At 46.9% G+C, this 21,381-nt stretch overlaps 1 protein-coding gene across 1 annotated transcript in view; it reads left to right on the top strand.

Moving 5' to 3' along the window:
* CEP112 (centrosomal protein 112) overlaps positions 1-21,381 on the top strand; it is a 733,320-nt gene that overhangs the window by 127,333 nt on the left and 584,606 nt on the right. The window contains exon 6 of the mRNA XM_063960841.1: positions 4,417-4,507. Coding sequence (XP_063816911.1) covers positions 4,417-4,507 — 91 coding nt within the window. The remainder of the gene's footprint in view (positions 1-4,416; positions 4,508-21,381) is intronic.

Genomic DNA, 21,381 nt, shown 5'->3' on the forward strand with positions numbered 1-21,381 from the left:
AATCCCCCTCTTCCAGGCTTGCAATAACCGCCCTGAGCGATTCTATTTTGAACTTGAACTTCCTTATATAAGTGTTCAAGGATTTCAAATTTAGAATGGGTCTCACCGAACCGTCTGGTTTCGGTATCACAAACATTGTGGAATAGTAACCTCGTCCCTGTGGAAGGAGAGGAACTTTGATTATCACCTGCTGGAGGTACAGCTTGTGAATTGCCGCCAGTACTACCTCCCTTTCCTTGGGAGTAGCAGGCAAGGCTGATTTGAGGTAACAGCGAGGGGGAGACGTCTCGAACTCCGGCTTGTATCCCTGAGATACCTGTAGAACCCAGAGATCCACCCGTGAGCGAACCCACTGGTCGCTGAAGTTCCGGAGACGGGCCCCCACCGCACCTGGCTCCACCTGTGGAGCCCCAGCGTCATGCGGTGGACTTAGTGGAAGCAGGGGAGGGTTTTTGTTCCTGGGAACTGGCTGTCTGGTGCAGCTTTTTCCCCTACCCCTGCCTCTGGGCAGAAAGGACGCGCCTCTGACCCGCTTGCCTTTCTGAGGCCGAAAGGACTGTACTAGATAATACGGTGCTTTCTTAGGCTGTGAGGGAACCTGAGGTAAAAAAGTCGACTTCCTAGCTGTTGCTGTGGACACGAGGTCCGAGAGACCGTCCCCAAACAGTTCCTCACCCTTATAAGGCAAAACTTCCATGTGCCTTTTAGAATCAGCATCACCTGTCCACTGCCGAGTCCATAATACTCTCCTGGCAGAAATGGACATTGCATTAATTCTAGATGCCAGCCGGCAAATGTCCCTCTGTGCATCTCTCATATATAAGACTACGTCTTTAATATGCTCTGTAGTTAGCAAAATAGTATCTCTGTCAAGGGAATCAATGTTATCTGACAGGGAATCAGACCATGCTGCTGCAGCACTACACATCCATGCTGAAGCAATAGCAGGTCTCAGTATAGTACCTGAGTGTGTATACACAGACTTCAGGATAGCCTCCTGCTTTCTATCTGCAGGCTCCTTTAAGGCGGCCGTATCCTGAGACGGCAGTACCACCTTTTTTGATAAGCGTGTGAGCGCCTTGTCCACCCTAGGGGATGTCTCCCAGCGTAACCTATCCGTTGGCGGGAAAGGGTACGCCATTAGTAACCGCTTAGAAATCACTAGTTTCTTATCTGGGGAACACCACGCTTCTTCACACAATTCATTTAACTCATCAGATGGGGGGAAAGACACTGGCTGCTTTTTCTCCCCAAACATAATACCCTTTTTTGTGGTAACCGGGTTAATGTCAGAAATGTGCAACACATTTTTAATTGCCGTAATCATACATCGGATGGCCCTTGTGGATTGTACATTTGTCTCATCCTCGTCGACACTGGAGTCAGACTCCGTGTCGACACCTGTGTCTGCCATCTGAGGTAGCGGGCGTTTTTGAGCCCCTGATGGCCTCTGAGACGTTTGGGCAGGCGCGGGCTGAGATGCCGGCTGTCCCAAAGCTGTTACATCATCGAACCTTTTATGCAAGGAGTTGACACTGTCGGTTAATACCTTCCACATATCCATCCACTCTGGTGTCGGCCCCGCAGGGGGCGACATCACACTTATCGGCTCCTGCTCCGCCTCCACGTAAGCGTCCTCATCAAACATGTCGACACAGCCGTACCGACACACCGCACACACACAGGGAATGCTCTGACTGAGGACAGGACCCCACAAAGTCCTTTGGGGAGACAGAGAGAGAGTATGCCAGCACACACCACAGCGCTATATAACCAGGGATTTACACTAAAGTGAGTGATTTTTCCCTATAGCAGCTTATTATACACAGTTTGCGCCTAAATTTAGTGCCCCCCCTCTCTTTTTTACCCTTGAAGCCTGGAAACTGCAGGGGAGAGCCTGGGGAGCTGCCTTCCAGCGGAGCTGTGAAGAGAAAATGGCGCCCGTGTGCTGAGGAAGATAGCCCCGCCCCTTTCTCGGCAGACTTCTCCCGCTTTTTTATATACTTTATGGCAGGGGATTATGCACATATACAGTTTATTAGCTGTATTATGTGCTATTTAGCCATGTAAGGTACTCTAATTGCTGCCCAGGGCGCCCCCCCCAGCGCCCTGCACCCATCAGTGACCGGAGTGTGTGGTGTGCAGAGGGAGCAATGGCGCACAGCTGCAGTGCTGTGCGCTACCTTAATGAAGACCGGAGTCTTCAGCCGCCGATTTTCAACTTCTCTTCGGTTCTTCTGGCTCTGCAAGGGGGACGGCGGCACGGCTCCGGGACCGGACGACCGAGGACTGGGCCTGTGTTCGATCCCTCTGGAGTGAATGGTGTCCAGTAGCCTAAGAAGCCCAAGCTAGCTGCAAGCAGGTAGGTTCGCTTCTCTACCCTCAGTCCCACGTAGCAGTGAGTCTGTTGCCAGCAGATCTCACTGAAAATAAAAAACCTAACAAATACTTTCTTTCTAGGAAGCTCAGGAGAGCCCCTAGAGTGCATCCAGCTCTGGCCGGGCACAGATTCTAACTGAGGTCTGGAGGAGGGGCATAGAGGGAGGAGCCAGTGCACACCAGATATAGTACCTAATCTTTCTTTTAAGAGTGCCCAGTCTCCTGGGGAGCCCCTCTATCCCCCATGGTCCTTACGGAGTACCCAGCATCCACTAGGACGTCAGAGAAAATAGGATTTTGGTACTTACCAGGTAAATTCTTTTCTTTGAATCCATCGGGGGCACTGGACGCCCACCCAGAGCAGTTTTACCTGGTTTGTGGTAAGTTCAGAGGATCTTATGGTAACACATTCTCACCGACTGGTTCAAAGTTTCAAGTTCTATCGGTTATAGTGCCAACTGTTTAGTTGTCAATCACGTTATGTGTCAACTTTATTGTTGTCCGTTATGTTTTATGTGCTTTTCCATTGTCAACCCCTCTATAGCTCCTGTTTGGCTCAGTAAAAAACACTGAGGTACTCTGGGATATGGAGGGGAGGAGAGTTCTAAATTTAATTATTCAGTGCCTTGTTCCTGCGGAAGCCGTCCATATCTCAAGAGTACTCCAGTGCCCCCTATGGATTCAAAGAAAAGGATTTACCTGGTAAGTACCAAAATCCTATTTTTTAGCATCTGCACTCTGTTGAAGCCTGCATCTCCACTTTTGGCTTATTGGGTGCAACTGGACGTTCACATGTAGGATGTGCACCTTGGCCAAATAGATGTAATTGCAGGCTATTCAGAATTGTGCCTATGCAGAGATCCATCTGATTTCTGGTGGAACTCATGAACCAAGGATAGAGCTAGTGCTAGTCAATCACTGATAGGCTGGGTACACATTAGGTCGATATGTGCACAATTTTCGGTATCAGAATGACAAATCATGCATATCGCCTAATGTGTATGCCCAAATGCTCACTCTCGCTGATCGTAGGTGACATCTTTTGGTCGGTCCTGCTGCATGGCCAACCAGAAGATTTCGCACATGACCCAGTGCAGTGTACTGAAGGCTGGAACAAGGTATCATTTAGACGTTCAATACATCGGGCTAGTGTGTACAGGCAATCGGGGATGGTCCGGGGTGAAGGGAAAATGCCCCGACCATCGTCCTGATTGTCCGTTGGCCTGATGTGTACCCACCCACAGTAATGATGGCTACTTCTGGATACAGACTGTATTTATTTCCACGAACGCAATGCTGCTGCAAATGCGCATGAGTTGCACGCAATTGCGAAACAGGTTCTAATAGAAAAGCATTGTATACAAGTGATTTATTGCAAAATAAACCGTTCAACTACAGCTATAGCTGTTTCTGACTTCTAACTGATGTAATAAACACAACAAGGACCTCGGTCACTAATAACAGTGCAGTCACCAACAAAAGTCTTTATTCAAGGTCATGCAGCTTGGCCGAATAACTTATTTCTTTAAGTCTTGTCTAGCTTGTCTGGGCCGCAGTAAATTACAGTACAGTGAATGTTTGAAGAAAGCCGTCTCTTTAGTGTAAGATAATCATAAAAGCTTTATTATCAATTTGGCACTGCGCTCTTGTACAAACATAGATGTGCAGGCCCCGTGTAGTGAATAGTCACATGATGTGCGGAGAGCTCGCTCCCACCACTCAGCTTGTGGCCAGGCCAAGAATATGCCTTATGTCTTGTTTATGTAAGAGATACTGGCCTTGTATCAGCATCTCTCTTCTTCCCTACTGGCTTTACATGAATCACAAGCGATATACTCTTCAGGAAACACGCTGAAAAATTAATGTCCTTTGCTAAAGAGTATTGAACGCATGGAATGGAATCTGTGGGGAGGTGCAAAGTGTTGTCTTACTACATAAATTGGAAAAACTTTTATGTTCTTTAAATACCGCTTGCAGAGATAATACAAATTTCTGAAAACATTATCCTCTGTCTAATATATTGAACTTGTTTCCTAGGCCCAAATACTCAAGCAGCCAGAAACTGGCATCACGTTCCCTGAGCCCCGCGCACAGGTCTGGTGAGGACGCCCTGACTCTTCTACACAATGTAAGACACACCCCCCCCCCCCCCCAGTGATTTTCTTCTATGTTACATATTAAAATGGTGCTTGTGTTTGTATTTTCAAATGAAACTGCTTTAAAAACCTGATTAGCAAACCCTGTTGCACGTGCATCTTGATTTAAGGCTCATGGGAGCAGATGTATTATTAAGCTTGGAGAAGTGATAAAGCAGTGATAAGCCAATCATTACAGGTTTGAAAAATGACAGTTAGGAGCTGATTGACTGGTGCGTTATCACCTTCCACTTATCACTGGTTTATCACAACTCCAGGCTTAATACATTTGCCCCATTGTTCCTATAGGGGTCTATTCAGTTACTTTTGGATTTTTTAAAAAGTCGGAAAATCTGTACTTTCCGACTTTTTTAGGTCAAATTTGAATTCGACCTATGTCAGAAAACACGTGGATGAGTGTATTAGCCGCTGATCCATGTGTTTTGTCGGATTAGCGGGCGAATCCGACAGCTTTTTGGACCGTTTTTGATAATGTCAATCTGACTTTAAAAAAAGTTGACTCGGCATTGTCGAAAACGGTCAAAAACGGGTTGGAATTGCCCACAAATTGAATACTGAACTGTCAGATCCTTAGAGTAGAAAATGACTGTCTAAATACATAAATGAACAGGGCTGTATTTGACTTGTAGTGATGTGCTCGCCAGCTGAATACTGTTTATCGATGTTAAAATTTTGGAACAGCCGAAAAACCATAGGGAGCTCCAGCTGGCAATCCTGAATTTCTGTATCCTGAATTTCTGTATTGATAGAGCACCTGTTGATTAAAAATAGTGGTTGCAGCAATTTTGTGAACTGAATCAATAGTCAGGGCTTCTGTTGTGGTCTTTTGTTCTAGTGACTTTGTAGGTTGCATCAGGATTAAGGGTCAGATATACTGAGCCTTTAAACAAAGCCTGCAACATGGCAGCTAGGAGACGATTAGTCGGTACTTTATCTCTCGTCATCACTCTCCAAGGCTTAGTACACCTACCTCCAAATGTGCAAAATGGCCATGTCCTTTGTGTATGTGACCTGCACACTTTCAACTCAAAATGCAAGTTGGTACCTTTAAACACCCCCCCCCCCCCTCCCAAAAGAGGAATTCGACTTGTCGAAAAGCACATGGATCGGCGGAATAGCTGTCGATCCACGTGCTTGTGTTGAAAACGGGCCGTTTTGGCCCCGTTTTCGACCATCTCAATTCAACTTTAAAAAAAGTCGAACTGGGATGGGGAGAGCCGAGGCGGGGACGGGGTGACCAGCGCTGGAGGATGTCACAGCCGCCACTCGCAGCAGCGTCCACCCAGCTCCAGCAAGCGAGACCTCGCTTGCTGGAGCCAGGTGGATGCTACCATCAGCGGCGGCTGTGATGCAGGGACTGGGAGAGGAGGGACGGGAGAGGCAGAGAGACAGGGTGGGAGACGGGGGAGAGCTGAGGGCAGACGGGGGAGAGCAGCGCTACAGCAGCGTAGCGCTGCTCTCCCACTTCTGCCCGCGGCTCCCCCCCCCATCCCCATCTCAATTCGACTTTCTTAAAAGCCGAATTGAGATGTCATTGAATAGCCCAGGTTGGATCCATTCCGACAAATGTATGTCCTTCAATTGAATATACCCCATAGACACAGATTTATGCTTGTATGACTAAAGAGAATTTAAACAAATATTATGGAGCATGCAATAGTCCTATACATTCTAGCTTTCCTGTCAGTATATCGTTTATGGCATTGCAGTTGGCTCTATATAAAGGGCTGTTAGCAGGAGCATCACATAAGTGTAAAAAGCTTTTCATGGGTTTTCTCTAGAGTAAGCCAGTTTATTAGTCCTGTAATCAGTCTTTGTTGACTACATAATGACATCAGTTTCTTTATGATGACATTGTTTGGATGTTTTCTAAATTGCGAATCTATGCATATAATAAAACTGTAAACGCCCCCATCCACTAGTGCGATATTGCCTGTTTCTCTGACGTCCTAGTGGATGCTGGGAACTCCGTAAGGACCATGGGGAATAGCGGCTCCGCAGGAGACTGGGCACATCTAAAGAAAGCTTTAGGATCACCTGGTGTGCACTGGCTCCTCCCCCTATGACCCTCCTCCAAGCCTCAGTTTAGATTTCTGTGCCCGACGAGAAGGGTGCACACTAGGGGCTCTCCTGAGCTCTTTGTGAAAGTTTTAGTTTAGGTTTATTATTTTCAGTGAGACCTGCTGGCAACAGGCTCACTGCATCGAGGGACTAAGGGGAGAAGAAGCGAACTCACCTGCGTGCAGAGTGGATTGGGCTTCTTAGGCTACTGGACATTAGCTCCAGAGGGACGATCACAGGTTCAGCCTGGATGGATCACCGGAGCCGCGCCGCCGTCCCCCTTACAGAGCCAGAAGAGCGAAGAGGTCCGGAAAAATCGGCGGCAGAAGACGATCCTGTCTTCAGATAAGGTAGCGCACAGCACCGCAGCTGTGCGCCATTGCTCTCAGCACACTTCACACTCCGGTCACTGAGGGTGCAGGGCGCTGGGGGGGGCAGCGCCCTGAGACGCAATAAATCGATAAAAAAACCTTATATGGCTAAAATAAATGCATCACATATAACTCCTGGGCTATATGGATGCATTTAACCCCTGCCAAAACATACAGAAAAAGGATGATAAGGACGCCGAGAAAGGGGCGGAGCCTATCTCCTCAGCACACTGGCGCCATTTTCCCTCACAGCTCAGTTGGAGGGAAGCTCCCTGGCTCTCCCCTGCAGTCACTACACTACAGAAAGGGGTTAAAAAAGAGAGGGGGGCACAAATTAGGCGCAGTATATAACAATACAGCAGCTATAAAGGGAAAAACACTTATATAAGGTTATCCCTGTATATATATAGCGCTCTGGTGTGTGCTGGCAAACTCTCCCTCTGTCTCCCCAAAGGGCTAGTGGGGTCCTGTCCTCTATCAGAGCATTCCCTGTGTGTGTGCTGTGTGTCGGTACGTTGGTGTCGACATGTATGAGGAGAAAAATGATGAGGAGACGGAGTAGAGTGTCTGAAATAGTGTTGTCACCCCCTAGGGGGTCGACACCTGAGTGGATGTACTGTTGAAATTGCGTGACAGTGTCAGCTTTGTATAAAAGACAGTGGTTGACATGAGACAGCCGGCTACTCAGCTTGTGCATGTCCAGACGTCTCATACAGGGGCCCTAAAGCGCCCGTTACCTCAGATACAGACGCCGACAGGGGTATTGACTCCTGTGTCGACGGTGAAGAGACAACCGTGATTTCCAATAGGGCCACACATTGCATGATTGAGGCAATGGAAAAAGTTTACACTTTTCTGATAATATGAATACCACCAAAAAAAAGGGGTATTATGTTTGGTGAGGAAAAACTTCCTGTAGTTTTCCTGAATCTGAGAAATAAAATGAGGTGTGTGATGATGCGTGGGTTTCCCCCCGATAACAATTGATATTTTCTAAAAAGTTATTGGCAGTATACCTTTTCCCGCCAGAGGTTAGGGTGCGTTGGGAAACACCCCCTAGGGTGGATAAAGCGCTCACACGCTTGTAAAAACAAGGGCTCTACCCTCTCCTGAGATGGCCGCCCTTAAGGATCCTGCTGATAGAAAGCAGGAGCGTATCCTAAAATGTATTTACACACATACTGGTGTTATACTGCGACCAGCAATCGCCTCAGCCTGGATGTGCAGTGCTGGGTTGGCGTGGTCGGATTCCCTGACTGGAAATATGATATCCTAGATAAGGACAGTATATTATTGCCTATAGAGCAATTAAAAGATGCATTTCTATATATGCAGGATGCACAGCGGAATATTTGCCGACTGGCATCAAGTATAAGTGCGTTGTCCAATTATTCCAGTAAAGTGGTCAGGTGATGCGGATTCCAAACGGCATTTGGAAGTATTGCCTTAAAAGAGGGGATGTACCCCAGGTCGCCTCTCAAAATAAGACGCCGTATTATCAGGCGCAGTCCTGGTTGGCAAGCGGACAAAAGGGTTCCTCTTTTCTGCTCGTGACAGAGGGAGAGGAAAATGGCTGCAGAGATCAGCCAGTTCCAAGGAACAGAAACCCTTTTCCGCCGCTGCCAAGCCCTCAGTATGACGCTAGGGCTTTACAAGTTCAGGCACGGTGGGGTCCCGTTCTCAATGAATTTCAGTGCGCAGTGGGCTCACTCGCAAGTAGACCCCTGGATCCTTCAGATAATATTTCAGGGGTACAAATTGGAATTCGAGACGTATTCCCCTCGCCGTTTCCAAAAGTCTGTTTTACCGACGTCTCCCGCTGACAGGGAGGCAGTTTTGGAAGCCATTCACAAGCTGTATTCCCAGCAGGTGATAATCAAGGTACCCCTCCTGCAACAGGGAACGGGGTATTATTCCACACTATTGTGGTACCGAAGCCAGACGGCTCGGTGAGACCGATTTTAAAATCTAAAATCTAAAATCTTTGAACACTTGCATACAGAGGTTCAAATTCAAAATTGAGTCACTCAGAGCAGTGATTGCAAACCTGGAAGAAGGGGACTACATGATGTCTCGGGACATCAAGGAGGCTTACCTTCATGTCAAAATGTACCCTTCTCACCAAGGGTATTTCAGGTTATGGTACAGAACTGTATCAGTTCGGACGCTGCCGTAGGGATGGTCCACGGCACCCCGGGTCTTTACTGAAGTAATGACCGAAATGATGATATTCCTTCGAAGGAAGGGAATTTTAGTTATCCTTTACTTGGACGATTCCCTGATAAGGGTAAGATCCAGGGAACAGTTGGAGATCGGTGTAGCACTATATCAGGTAGTGTTGCGGCAGCACGATTGGATTTTCAATATTCCAAAATCGCAGCTGGTTCCGACGACTTGTCTTCTGTTCCTAGGGATGATTCTGGACATAGTCCAGAAAGAAGGTGCTTCTCCCGGAGGAGAAAGCCAGGGAGTTATCCGAGCTAGTCAGGAACCTCCTAAAACCGAACCAAGTCTCAGTGCATCAATGCACAAGGGTTCTGGGTAAAAATGGTGGCTTCCTACGAAGCAATCCCATTCGGCAGATTCCACGCACAGTGGAACCTTCTGGACAAATGGTCCGGGTCGCATCTTCAGATGCTTCAGCGGATAACCCTGTCACCAGGGACAAGGGTATCCCTCCTGTGGTGGTTGCAGAGTGCTCATCTTCTAGAGGGCCGCAGATTCGGCATTCGGGACTGGGTCCTGGTGGCCACGGATGCCAGCCTGCGAGGCTGGGGAGCAGTCACACAGGGAAGAAATTTCCAGGGCTTATGGTCAAGCCTGGAGACATCTCTTCATATAAACATTCTGGAACTAAGGGCCATTTACAATGCCCTAAGTCAAGCGAAACCCCTGCTTCAGGGTCAGGCGGTATTGATCCAATCGGACAACATCACGTCAGTCGCCCACGTAAACAGACAGGGCGGCACGAGAAGCAGGAGGGCAATGGCAGAAGCTGCAAGGATTTTCGCTGGGCGGAAAATCATGTGATAGCACTGTCAGCAGTGTTCATTCCGGGAGTGGACAACTGGGAAGCAGACTTCCTCAGCAGACACGACCTTCACCCGGGAGAGTGGGGACTTCACCCAGAAGTCTTCCACCTGATTGAAAACCGTTGGGAAAAACAAAAGGTGGACATAATGGCGTCCCGTCTAAACAAAAAACTAGACAGATATTGCGCCAGGTCAAGGGACCCTCAGGCAATAGCGGTGGACGCTCTGGTAACACCGCGGGTGTACCAGTCAGTGTATGTGTTCCCTCCTCTGCCCCTCATACCAAAAGTACTGAGAATCATAAGAAGGAGAGGAGTAAGAACTATACTCGTGGTTCCGGATTGGCCAAGAAGGACTTGGTATCCGGAACTTCAAGAGATGCTCACGGACGAACCGTGGCCACTACCTCTAAGAAAGGACCTGCTCCAGCAAGGGCCTTGTCTGTTCCAAGACTTACCGCGGCTGCGTTTGACGGCATGGCGGTTGAACGCCGGATCCTGAAGATCCCTACCCTGGTCAAGGCCAGGAAAGACGTAACCGCAAAACATTATCTCCGCATTTGGCGAAAATATGTTGCGTGGGGTGAGGCCAAGAAGGCCCCTACAGAGGAATTTCAACTGGGTCGTTTCCTCCATTTCCTGCAAACAGGACTGTCTATGGGCCTAAAATTAGGGTCCATTAAGGTTCAAATTTCGGCCCTGTCGATTTTCTTCCAAAAAGAACTGGCTTCAGTGCCTGAAGTTCAGACATTTGTAAAAGGGGTACTGCATATACAGTCTCCTTTTGTGCCTCCAGTGGCACCTTGGGGATCTCAATGTTGTGTTGAGTTTCCTAAAGTCACATTGGTTTGAACCACTCACCACTGTGGACTTAAAATATCTCACATGGAAGTGACGAGTTAGCCCTGGTTTCAGCCAGGCGGGTGTCAGAATTGGCGGCTTTATCATATAAAAGCCCTTACTTAATATCTCATTCTGAAAGGGCAGAATTGAGGACTCGTCCTCAAATTTTCTACCTAAGGTGGTTTCTGCATTTCACATGAACCAACCTATTGTGGTACCTGCGGCTACTAAGGACTTGGAGGATTCCAAGTTGCTTGACGTGGTCAGGACACTGAAAATACATGTTTCCAGGACGGCTGGAGTCAGAAAATCTGACTCGCTGTTTATCCTGTATGCACCCAACAAACTGGGTGCTCCTGCTTCTAAGCAGACGATTGCTCGTTGGATTTGTAGTACAATTCAGCTTGCACATTCTGTGGCAGGCCTGCCACAGCCAAAAATCTTAAAATGCCCACTCCACAAGGAAGGTGGGCTCATCTTGGGCAGCTGCCCGAGGGGTCTCGGCTTTACAACTTTGCCGAGCAGTTACTTGGTCAGGAGCAAATACGTTTGTAAAATTCTACAAATTTGATATCTTGGCTGAGGAGGACCTGGAGTTCTCTCATTCGGTGCTGCAGAGTCATCCGCACTCACCCGCCCGTTTGGGAGCTTTGGTATAATCCCCATGGTCCTTACGGAGTTCCCAGCATCCACTAGGACGTCAGAGAAAATAAGAATTTACTTACCGATAATTCTATTTCTCGTAGTCCGTAGTGGATGCTGGGCGCCCATCCCAAGTGCGGATTGTCTGCAATACTGGTACATAATTATTGTTACCAAAATATTCGGGTTATTGTTGTAGTGAGCCATCTTTTCTAGAGGCTCCTCTGTTATCATGCTGTTAACTGGGTTCAGATCACAAGTTGTACAGTGTGATTGGTGTGGCTGGTATGAGTCTTACCCGGGATTCAAAATCCTTCCTTATTGTGTACGCTCGTCCGGGCACAGTATCCTAACTGAGGCTTGGAGGAGGGTCATAAGGGGAGGAGCCAGTGCACACCAGGTGATCCTAAAGCTTTCTTTAGATGTGCCCAGTCTCCTGCGGAGCCGCTATTCCCCATGGTCCTTACGGAGTTCCCAGCATCCACTACGGACTACGAGAAATAGAATTATCGGTAAGTAAATTCTTATTTTTTATGCGATAGAGACGGATTGCATGAAAAGTGACACATTGCATGTCCTTCTCGTGCGATTGCGATGCGCGTTCCCGTGTGTCTCCCATTGTAATCGCAGATCACACGTGCTGCACGTTATATTTATCTCAATCACACAGAAATAGGTACACATCACAGTGCATTGGTTAGAGTGCATGAGATAAATCACATGGAAAAAATACACTCAGGGTTGTGTCTGTACAAAGCAATGTTTTTGAGAAATATACTTCTAGGGATTTTTTGTCTGTCTGTTGGTTCCTGCATCACGCAAAAACTACTGGATGAATTTGGATTGTGTTTTCACTAATGGATAGCATTAGTGACCTAGACAGAAACTTAGGTATGTATGAGCCCGATGTAACATCAGGGAGGGGAGCAATAAAGACTTGACACTCAGCGTACTGAAGTTGGTGTTCCGATCTTGCTTCTGCAGAACTTGCCACCACCCAATTTAGGCAACGGAACCCAACTTAAAGTGACTGCCCTGCAGAGGAACCTAATTGAGGCAGAGATTATGGGAGATATTCATTTAGTGCCAAGTTTTCTGACAGTCTGAAAATCAGCACTAATGCGACCATTTGGTATTCAGCAGCGGGCATTTCCGACAGTTGTTTGCTATGTTTTCACCATGCCTTCTCAACTTTTTTTTTCTCATACGTCCTAGAGGATGCTGGGGTCACCATTAGAACCATGGGGTATAGACGGGATCCGCAGGAGACATGGGCCTTTAAGACTTTGAATGGGTGTGAACTGGCTCCTCCCTCTATGCCCCTCCTCCAGACTCCAGTTTTAGAATTGTGCCCAGGCCGACTGGATGCACACTGAGGAGCTCTACAGAGTTTCTCGGGAAAAGACTTTTGTTAGGTTTTTATTTTCAGGGAGACTGCTGGCAACAGTCTCCCTGCTTCGTGGGACTTAGGGGAGAGAAGTCAGACCTACTTCTGGTGAGTTTAAAGGATCTGCTTCTTGTCTACAGGACACCATTAGCTCCTGAGGTGAGTAGAAGAAGTAAAGAAGACTTCAGTGACGGCTTCTGAGGAACCGCACAGCGATCGCGCTGCACGCCATGCTCCCACACACAGGGGCATTGCAGGGCGCAGGGGGGGGGAGGGGCGCGCCCTGGGCAGCATATATATATATATATCTCAAAACAGACTGGCAAGAGGGGACATAGGTGCGGAGACACTGTCCTACCCCCGCCAGTATAAACATTTACTGAAAAACGCGGGTCTGAAGCGCGCCATTGCAGGGGCGGAGCTTAGTCCTCTCAGCTGACACAGCTCAGCGCCATTTTCTCTACACAGGCTGCAGAGACGCTGGTCCTTCCTCACACGGCTGTACAAGTAACAGGGTGCAAAACGGGTGGGGGGGGGGGGGCACAGTAATTTTGGTGCATATTGTTATTATTATAATAGCGCTGCAGTTCTGAGGCATTAATTTGGGTTTCAGAACCGATGGTGAAGCGCTGGGTTGTGAGCTGGCAAACTCCCTCTGTGTCTCTCTGACAGACTTTACTGTGGGTCTGTCCCCTATATGCCCAGTGTGTCTGTGAGTGTTGGGTACACGTGTGTCGGCATGTCTGAGGCGGAGTGCTCTTCCCAGGAGGAGACTGTGTTGGGGACACAAACGGCTGTGGGAGAGACCCTGTCGGCACCGCCAACTCCTGATTGGGCTAATGTGTTGAATGCCTTGAATGCAAATGTGGCTCTTATTAGTAAGAGATTGGATAAATCTGAGTCTCAGAACCAGGCATGGAAGAAGTCTGTGGAGGATGCGTTGTTGCAAGTCCAGACCCCTTCAGGGTCACAAAAAAGATCGTTTACCCAGTTGGCAGACACGGATACCGACACGGACTCTGACTCAAGTGTCGACTATAGTGATGCCAGATTAGATCCAAAATTGTCAGAGAGCATTCGGTACATGATTGTGGCGATAAAAGACGTATTACAGATCTCGGAGGACCCTGCTGTTCCTGACAAAAAAATCTGTATGTTTAAGGGAAAGAAGCCTGAGATAACGTTTCCTCCCTCTCATGAACTGAACGCTCTATTTGATAAGGTTTGGGAAAGTCCTGACAAAAAGTTTCAGATTCCCAAAAGGATTCAGATGGCGTATCCCTTTCCCTCTGGGGATAGGGTTAAGTGGGAGTCACCCCCTATTGTGGACAAGGCTCTATCCCGGCTGTCCAAAAAGGTGGCTCTTCCGTCCCCGGACACGGCAGCCCTTAAGGATCCTGCAGATCGTAGGCAGGAAAATACATTGAAATCCATTTATGTCACCACAGGTACGCTGCTCAGGCCAGCCATTGCATCTGCGTGGGTGAGCAGTGCAATTGAAAAATGGGCAGATAGCTTGTCATCTGATATAGATACCCTAGATAAGGATAGCTTTCTCTTGACTCTAGGTCATATCAGGGACGCCGCAGCATATCTAAAGGAAGCTGCAAGGGATATTGGCCTTTTGGGATCAAAGGCCAATGTCATGGCTGTCTCAGCTAGGCGTGCGTTGTGGATTCACCAATGGAATGCTGATGCTGACTCCAAGAAAAGTATGGAAGCTTTACCATATAAAGGTATGGCCTTATTTGGAGACGGCCTTGATGATTTGGTGTCTACGGCTACCGCGGGTAAGTCATCCTTTTTACCTTATGTTCCTCCACAACAAAAGAAAACGCACCATTATCAAATGCAGTCCTTTCGGCCCAATAAATTCAGAAAGGGCCGGTGTTCTTCCTTCCTTGCTACTAGAGGAAGGGGAAGAGGTAAAAGATCTCCAGCCTTGTCAGGCTCCAAAGAGCAGAAGTCCTCCCAGGCTTCTGCCGCCTCCACCGCATGACTTTGGGACTCCAATGCGGGAGTCCGCACCGGTGGGGGCCCGTCTGAAACTCTTCAGTCAGTTTTGGGTTCGTTTGAACCTAGACCCTTGGATATTGCAAATAGTATCCCAAGGGTACAAGCTGGAGTTTCAAGACGCCCCTCCTCGCCGTTTTTTCAAATCGTCCTTTCCAGTTTCTCTTCCCGACAAGGAGGTAGTTTGCGACGCAATACAAAAATTGTGTTTAAATCAGGTTATCATCAGGGTTCCCCAGTCACAACAGGGAGAAGGGTTTTATTCGAGCCTGTTTGTGGTCCCGAAGCCGGACGGCTCGGTCAGACCGATCCTAGACTTGAAATCCCTGAATTTCTACCTAAAGAGATTCAAATTCAAGATGGAGTCTCTTCGAGCAGTGATCTCCAGTCTGGAGGAAGGGGATTATATGGTGTCGATGGACATAAAAGATGCCTACTTACATGTTCCCATTTATCCTCCGCATCAGGCTTACCTGAGATTTGCTATTCAGGATTGTCATTACCAATTTCAAACATTGGCGTTTGGTCTTTCCACGGCTCCGAGGATTTTCACCAAAGTGATGACGGGGATGATGATGGTTCTCCTTCGCAAACAAGGAGTCACGATTATCCCATACTTGGACGATCTCCTGATAAAAACGAGATCCAGGGACCAGTTGGTCCAAAACGTTGCACTCTCCATGACGGTTCTCCAGCAACATGGTTGGCTCCTAAACTTGCCAAAATCACAGTTGATTCCAACGACGCGGTTGTTATTTTTGGGAATGATATTGGATACAGAACTACAGAGAGTCTTTCTTCCTGTGGAAAAGGCGCTGGAACTTCAGAGTCTGGTCAAACAAATTCTGAAACCAGCAAGAGTGTCAATCCATCAATGCTGCATTTGGTTGCTGGGGAAGATGGTTGCGGCCTACGAGGCCATTCAGGTTGGCAGGTTCCATGCCAGAGTGTTTCAGTGGGACCTGTTGGACAAGTGGTCCGGTCCCATCTACACATGCACCAGAGAATAATCCTGTTGTCCAAGGCCAGGATATCACTCCTGTGGTGGCTGCACAGCTCTCACCTACTAGAGGGGCGCAGGTTCGGGATACAGGATTGGATCCTGGTGACCACGGATGCAAGCCTCCGAGGTTGGGGGGCAGTCACACTGGGAGAAAGCTTCCAAGGAAGATGGTCAAGTCAGGAAACTTGTCTCCACATAAATGTTCTGGAGTTAAGGGCCATTTACAACGGCCTCCTACAAGCGGAACATCTTCTTCGAGATCTGCTGGTACTGATCCAGTCAGACAATGTAACAGCAGTAGCGTACATAAACCGTCAGGGCGGAACGAAAAGCAAAGCGGCAATGGCAGAAGCCACAAGGATTTTCCGCTAAGCGGAAAAACATACAAGCGCTCTGTCAGCGATTTTCATTCCAGGAATGGACAACTGGGAAGCAGACTTCCTCAGCAGACACGATCTCCATCCAGGAGAGTGGAACCTCCACCAAGAAGTCTTCGCAGAGATAACAAGTCGTTGGGGAGTTCCTCAAGTAGACATGATGGCATCTCGTCTCAAAAAGAAGCTTCAGAGATATTGTTCCAGGTCAAGGGACCCTCAAGCAATAGCAGTGGATGCACTGGTGACACCGTGGGTGTTTCAGTCGGTGTATGTATTCCCTCCACTTGCTCTCATTCAGAAAGTTCTAAAGATCATAAGAAGAACAAAGATCAGGGCGATCGTCATTGTTCCAGACTGGCCAAGGAGGGCTTGGTATCCAGATCTTTAGGAATTACTCATAGGAGATCCCTGGCCTCTTCCTCTGCGCGAGGACCTGTTACGACAGGGGCCGTGCGTGTATCAGGACTTACCGCGGCTGCGTTTGACGGCATGGCGGTTGAACGCAGAATCCTAACCCGTAAGGGTGTTCCCAGTGAAGTCATTCCCACACTTCTTCAGGCCAGAAAAGTGGTAACGGCTAAACATTACCACCATATTTGGAGAAAATATATCTCTTGGTGTGAAGCCAAAGGGGCTCCTACGAAAGAGTTTCGCCTGGGGCGTTTTCTCCATTTTCTACAAGCAGGTGTGGATGCGGGCCTAAAATTAGGCTCTATTAAGGTACAGATTTCAGCCTTATCGGTTTTCTTTCAGAAACAATTTGCCTCCCTTCCAGAAGTTCAGACTTTCGTGTAAGGAGTGTTGCACATCCAACCTCCATTTGTGCCTCCGGTGGCACCTTGGGACCTTAATGTGGTGTTGCAGTTCCTTCAATCATATTGGTTTGAACCTTTGCTGAAGGTGGAGTTGAAATTCCTCACTTGGAAAGTGGTCATCCTGTTGGCCTTGGCATCTGCAAGGCGGGTGTCTGAGTTAGCGGCATTGTCTCACAAGAGCCCTTATTTGATCTTCCATGAAGATAGAGCTGAGTTGAAGACACGTCAGCAATTTTTACCGAAGGTGGTTTCCTCTTTCCACGTAAACCAACCTATCGTGGTACCTGTGGCTACTGACGCCTTCGTTGAATCAAAATCTCTGGATGTCGTCAGAGCTTTGAAGATTTATGTCGCCAGAACGGCTCAGATTAGGAAAACAGAGGCTCTGTTTGTCCTGTATGCTCCCAGCAAGGTTGGGTGTCCTGCTTCCAAGCAGACCATTGCGCGCTGGATCTGTAACACGATTCAGCAGACCCATTCCACGGCTGGACTGCCGTTACCGGAATCAGTGATGGCCCATTCCACTAGGAAGGTGGGCTCGTCCTGGGCGGATGCCAGGGGGGTCTCGGCATTGCAACTTTGCCGAGCAGCTACTTGGTCGGGGTCAAACACTTTTGCAAAGTTCTACAAGTTTGACACCTTGGCCGATGAAGACCTTGAGTTCGGTCAATTGGTGCTGCAGAGTCATTCGCACTCTCCCGCCCGTTCTAGAGCTTTGGTATAACCCCATGGGTCTAATGGTGACCCCAGCATCCTCTAGGACGTATGAGAAAATAGGATTTTAATACCTACCGGTAAATCCTTTTCTCTTAGTCCGTAGAGGATGCTGGGTCGCCCGTCCCAGTGTGTACTGTATCTGCAGTTAATAGTTATGGTTACACATATGTTGTATTACGGTTATTGTCAGCCTGTTGCTGAAATTGTTCATGCTGTTGGCTTGTGTTCTGTTGAATGCCACGTTGTGAGGCATGCTTGAGGTGTGAGCTGGTATGAATCTCACCTTAGTTAACAATAAATCCTTTCCTCGAAATGTCCGTCTCCCTGGGCACAGTTCCTATAACTGGAGTCTGGAGGAGGGGCATAGAGGGAGGAGCCAGTTCACACTCATTCAAAGTCTTAAAGTGCCCATGTCTCCTGCGGATCCCGTCTATACCCTATGGTTCTAATGGTGACCCCAGCATCCTCTACGGACTAAGAGAAAAGGATTTACCGGTAGGTATTAAAATCCTATTTTTTGTCGAATCGGCATGGGCAAAAACCAAAAAACTGTCAATCGCCCGCAAATTAGACAAAACATGGATTGGTGGCAAATTAGCCGATCCACGTGGTTTACGCTCGGGCAGATTTTTTGACAAGTCAAAAACTCGGAACCGGCTTTGAATAAGTTGAATGTGAATTCACCCTACAAATGGGCGAAAAGTTATGTTTTTTCGACTTTCCGAAAACAAAAAAAGGCACTAATTGAATACCCCCCTATAATGGAATGTGGCACAGGTGAGACTGTGTTTATACCACACATACCCCTTATCCCCAACAATTCAAGCTCCTACAGTTTTTTGTAAGCGTCTGCTTCGCTATGATGGTCAACAAGTCACATGGGCAAACGCTCAGGACTGCAGGCATAGATCTCAAGAGCAGCTGCTTCTACCATTTCGTGCCTTGCTCACGATTTAGTAGCGCAAAGCATATTTTGTTTTAATCCCTGAAGGTAAAATTGCAAGTATTTACAAATTTAGTATCGATATGTACAATATAAAATATACATCATAATATTAGATGGCACTACTGCCTTTGTAATATTAGTTCCACTGAGCAATAACATACATCGAGCGAAACTGCTGGCAAATGCTAGTTGTTAATATAAATCGGTCTGCTCCTATATATATATAGAACATAACATTTATAGCATACTGAGGACAAGTCAGTGACTTTAGGGGGGTGAACTCCGGTTCATACACTTTGTTAATAAACTATTTCCTGAGAGAACAGAATTTCAGTGGCCACTGGAAGCCAAGGCCATGCAATTCCCAAAACAGTCGCATCCCTGTGAGACTTGGGTTTGCATGACACAGGTTATTGATTCCTGCAGCTCCATAAAAATTGCATAAAGCCGGAAATCACGGTACGTTCCTATTGTTATCCTGTCAGTTTCTGTAAGCAGAATGTAACAGGTTTATTGAAATGAATAGTTGCGATAATTACAGGGCAACAGAGCAATTTGCAGGTTCTTTTATTACCAAATCACGATATCGCTAGGAAAACGTTCAGTATTTCAGCTCTGGAAACCATTACAGAAAACATAAGAATGTGTGAACTTGCATCTGAAAAATTGTTGACGTAATACTACCCTTAAATATCTTTTAAGTGATGACTATTTCATAAGTCTTCTTTTAATTTGAAATATTTCATATAGAAGTCATATTTACTATTCTTTCTTCTGACCAGTCATGGATCTTCTGTTTTTCAAGGAAAAGTTGCTTACACTATCTGTCAATAGAATAATATCTTCAGGTCGTGGAAAAATTTGTGCTATATCTAGGCAATAGTTCTATGCAGAAGTTCAACATTTCTACAGTGTAATAAAATATTGATCATTGTTCAGTACTTCACAAACCGTCCCGCATTGAGAAGCAGCCTCTCATCACCCTTACGCTATCTTCCACATGTTCCATGTACCATGTTCCTGTAAGTGCTTTCAACACGATATAAAAACACCGCAATAACCACATGCAACAGGAGAGGACGAACAGCTGAGCGGGCCAGTTATCAGAGGCATAAAAATAATACTTTTCACAGCAGAATCCAAAATACCCCCCATGCCAGAGAATTCCTGGAAAAAGAAGATTAAAGAGGAGTTCTAGCAGAGGAATATTTTTCCTTTAAATAGATCAGACAAGCTCGCACATTAGCCTGACCCCTGGCCCTACTTTTATCAGTCTCTGGCAGCTTTTGTTTTCCCAAGTACGCCAGGAATTTAAGTCGGAACCACAAGCCAGCAACGGTTAACACTGTACAACAGGGAGATCATAAATCTGTTGAAATGAGAATACAAACACACAATACATATTCATAGTTCCAGTTATGTGGAGTTTAAGACAAAGGAGCATACTTATCACAATCTGCATTTTTAATGCGGCTGTAATAAATATTTTCCGCACAGATTCGCAACTACAAAATAAATATATGCATATTTACAATTAAGCTCTTTCCATGATACGGGCTCTGATAAGAGCCTTCCTGGCGGAGAGCTAGAAGCAGACTTCAGAGCTTACACGAATAGTAAGCTGCATTGCTTCCTGGTGCAGGTCACGTGCAGCCCGTGCGTTGCTATTGGCAGGTACATGCAGCAACTGGTGCTAACGGAAAGGTATCTGGAGGATCCCCCTCTGTCAAATCTTGCAGATGTTGGGTATCAGAGCCAAGCTTGGTAAATACGGCAGAACAGCAGCCCTCATAGAAATCCATAGGGGAATATGTTTCTACTACCGGGTTTCAGACTCAATAATAGTCATTTATTACCACCGCTATTCACGGCCTTTAGAAATTAAATACTGCCTACAGTGCACCCGAAAAGTATTCACAGCGCTTCACTTTTTCCACATTTTGTTATGTTACAGCCTTATTCCAAAATGGATTAAATTACTTTTTTCCCCTCAAAATTATACACACAATACCCCATATATATATATATATATATATATATATATATATATATATATAAAACCTTATTTTTTTTTTTAGATTTTTGCAAGTTTATTAAAAATAAAAAACTAAGAACTCACATGTACATAAATATTCACAGCCTTTGCCATGAAGCTCAAAATTGAGCTCAGGTGAATCCTGTTTCCACTGATCATCCTTGAGATGTTCCTACAGCTTAATTGGAGTCCACCTGTGGTAAATTCAGTTGATTGGACATGATTTGGAAAGGCACACATTTGTCTATATAAGGTCCCACACTTGACCGTGCATGTCTGAGCACAAACCAAGTATGAAGTCAAAGGAATTGTCTGTAAACCTCCGAGACAGGATTGACTCGTGGCACAGATCTGGGGAAGGGTACAGAAAAATATCTGCTGCTTTGAAGGTTCTGATGAGCACAGTGGCCTTCATCATCCATAAATGGAAGAAATTTGGAACCACCAGGAGTCTTCCTAGATTTGGCTGGCCTTCTAAACTGAGCGATCGGGGGAGAAAGGCCCTAGTCAGGGAGGTGACCATGAACCCAATGGTCACTCTATCAAAGCTACAGCATTCCTCTGTGGAGAGAAGAGAACCTTCCAGAAGGACAACCATCTCTGCA

Source organism: Pseudophryne corroboree, chromosome 3, assembly GCF_028390025.1.
Source record: "Pseudophryne corroboree isolate aPseCor3 chromosome 3, aPseCor3.hap2, whole genome shotgun sequence".
Classification (NCBI taxonomy): Eukaryota; Metazoa; Chordata; class Amphibia; order Anura; family Myobatrachidae; genus Pseudophryne; species Pseudophryne corroboree.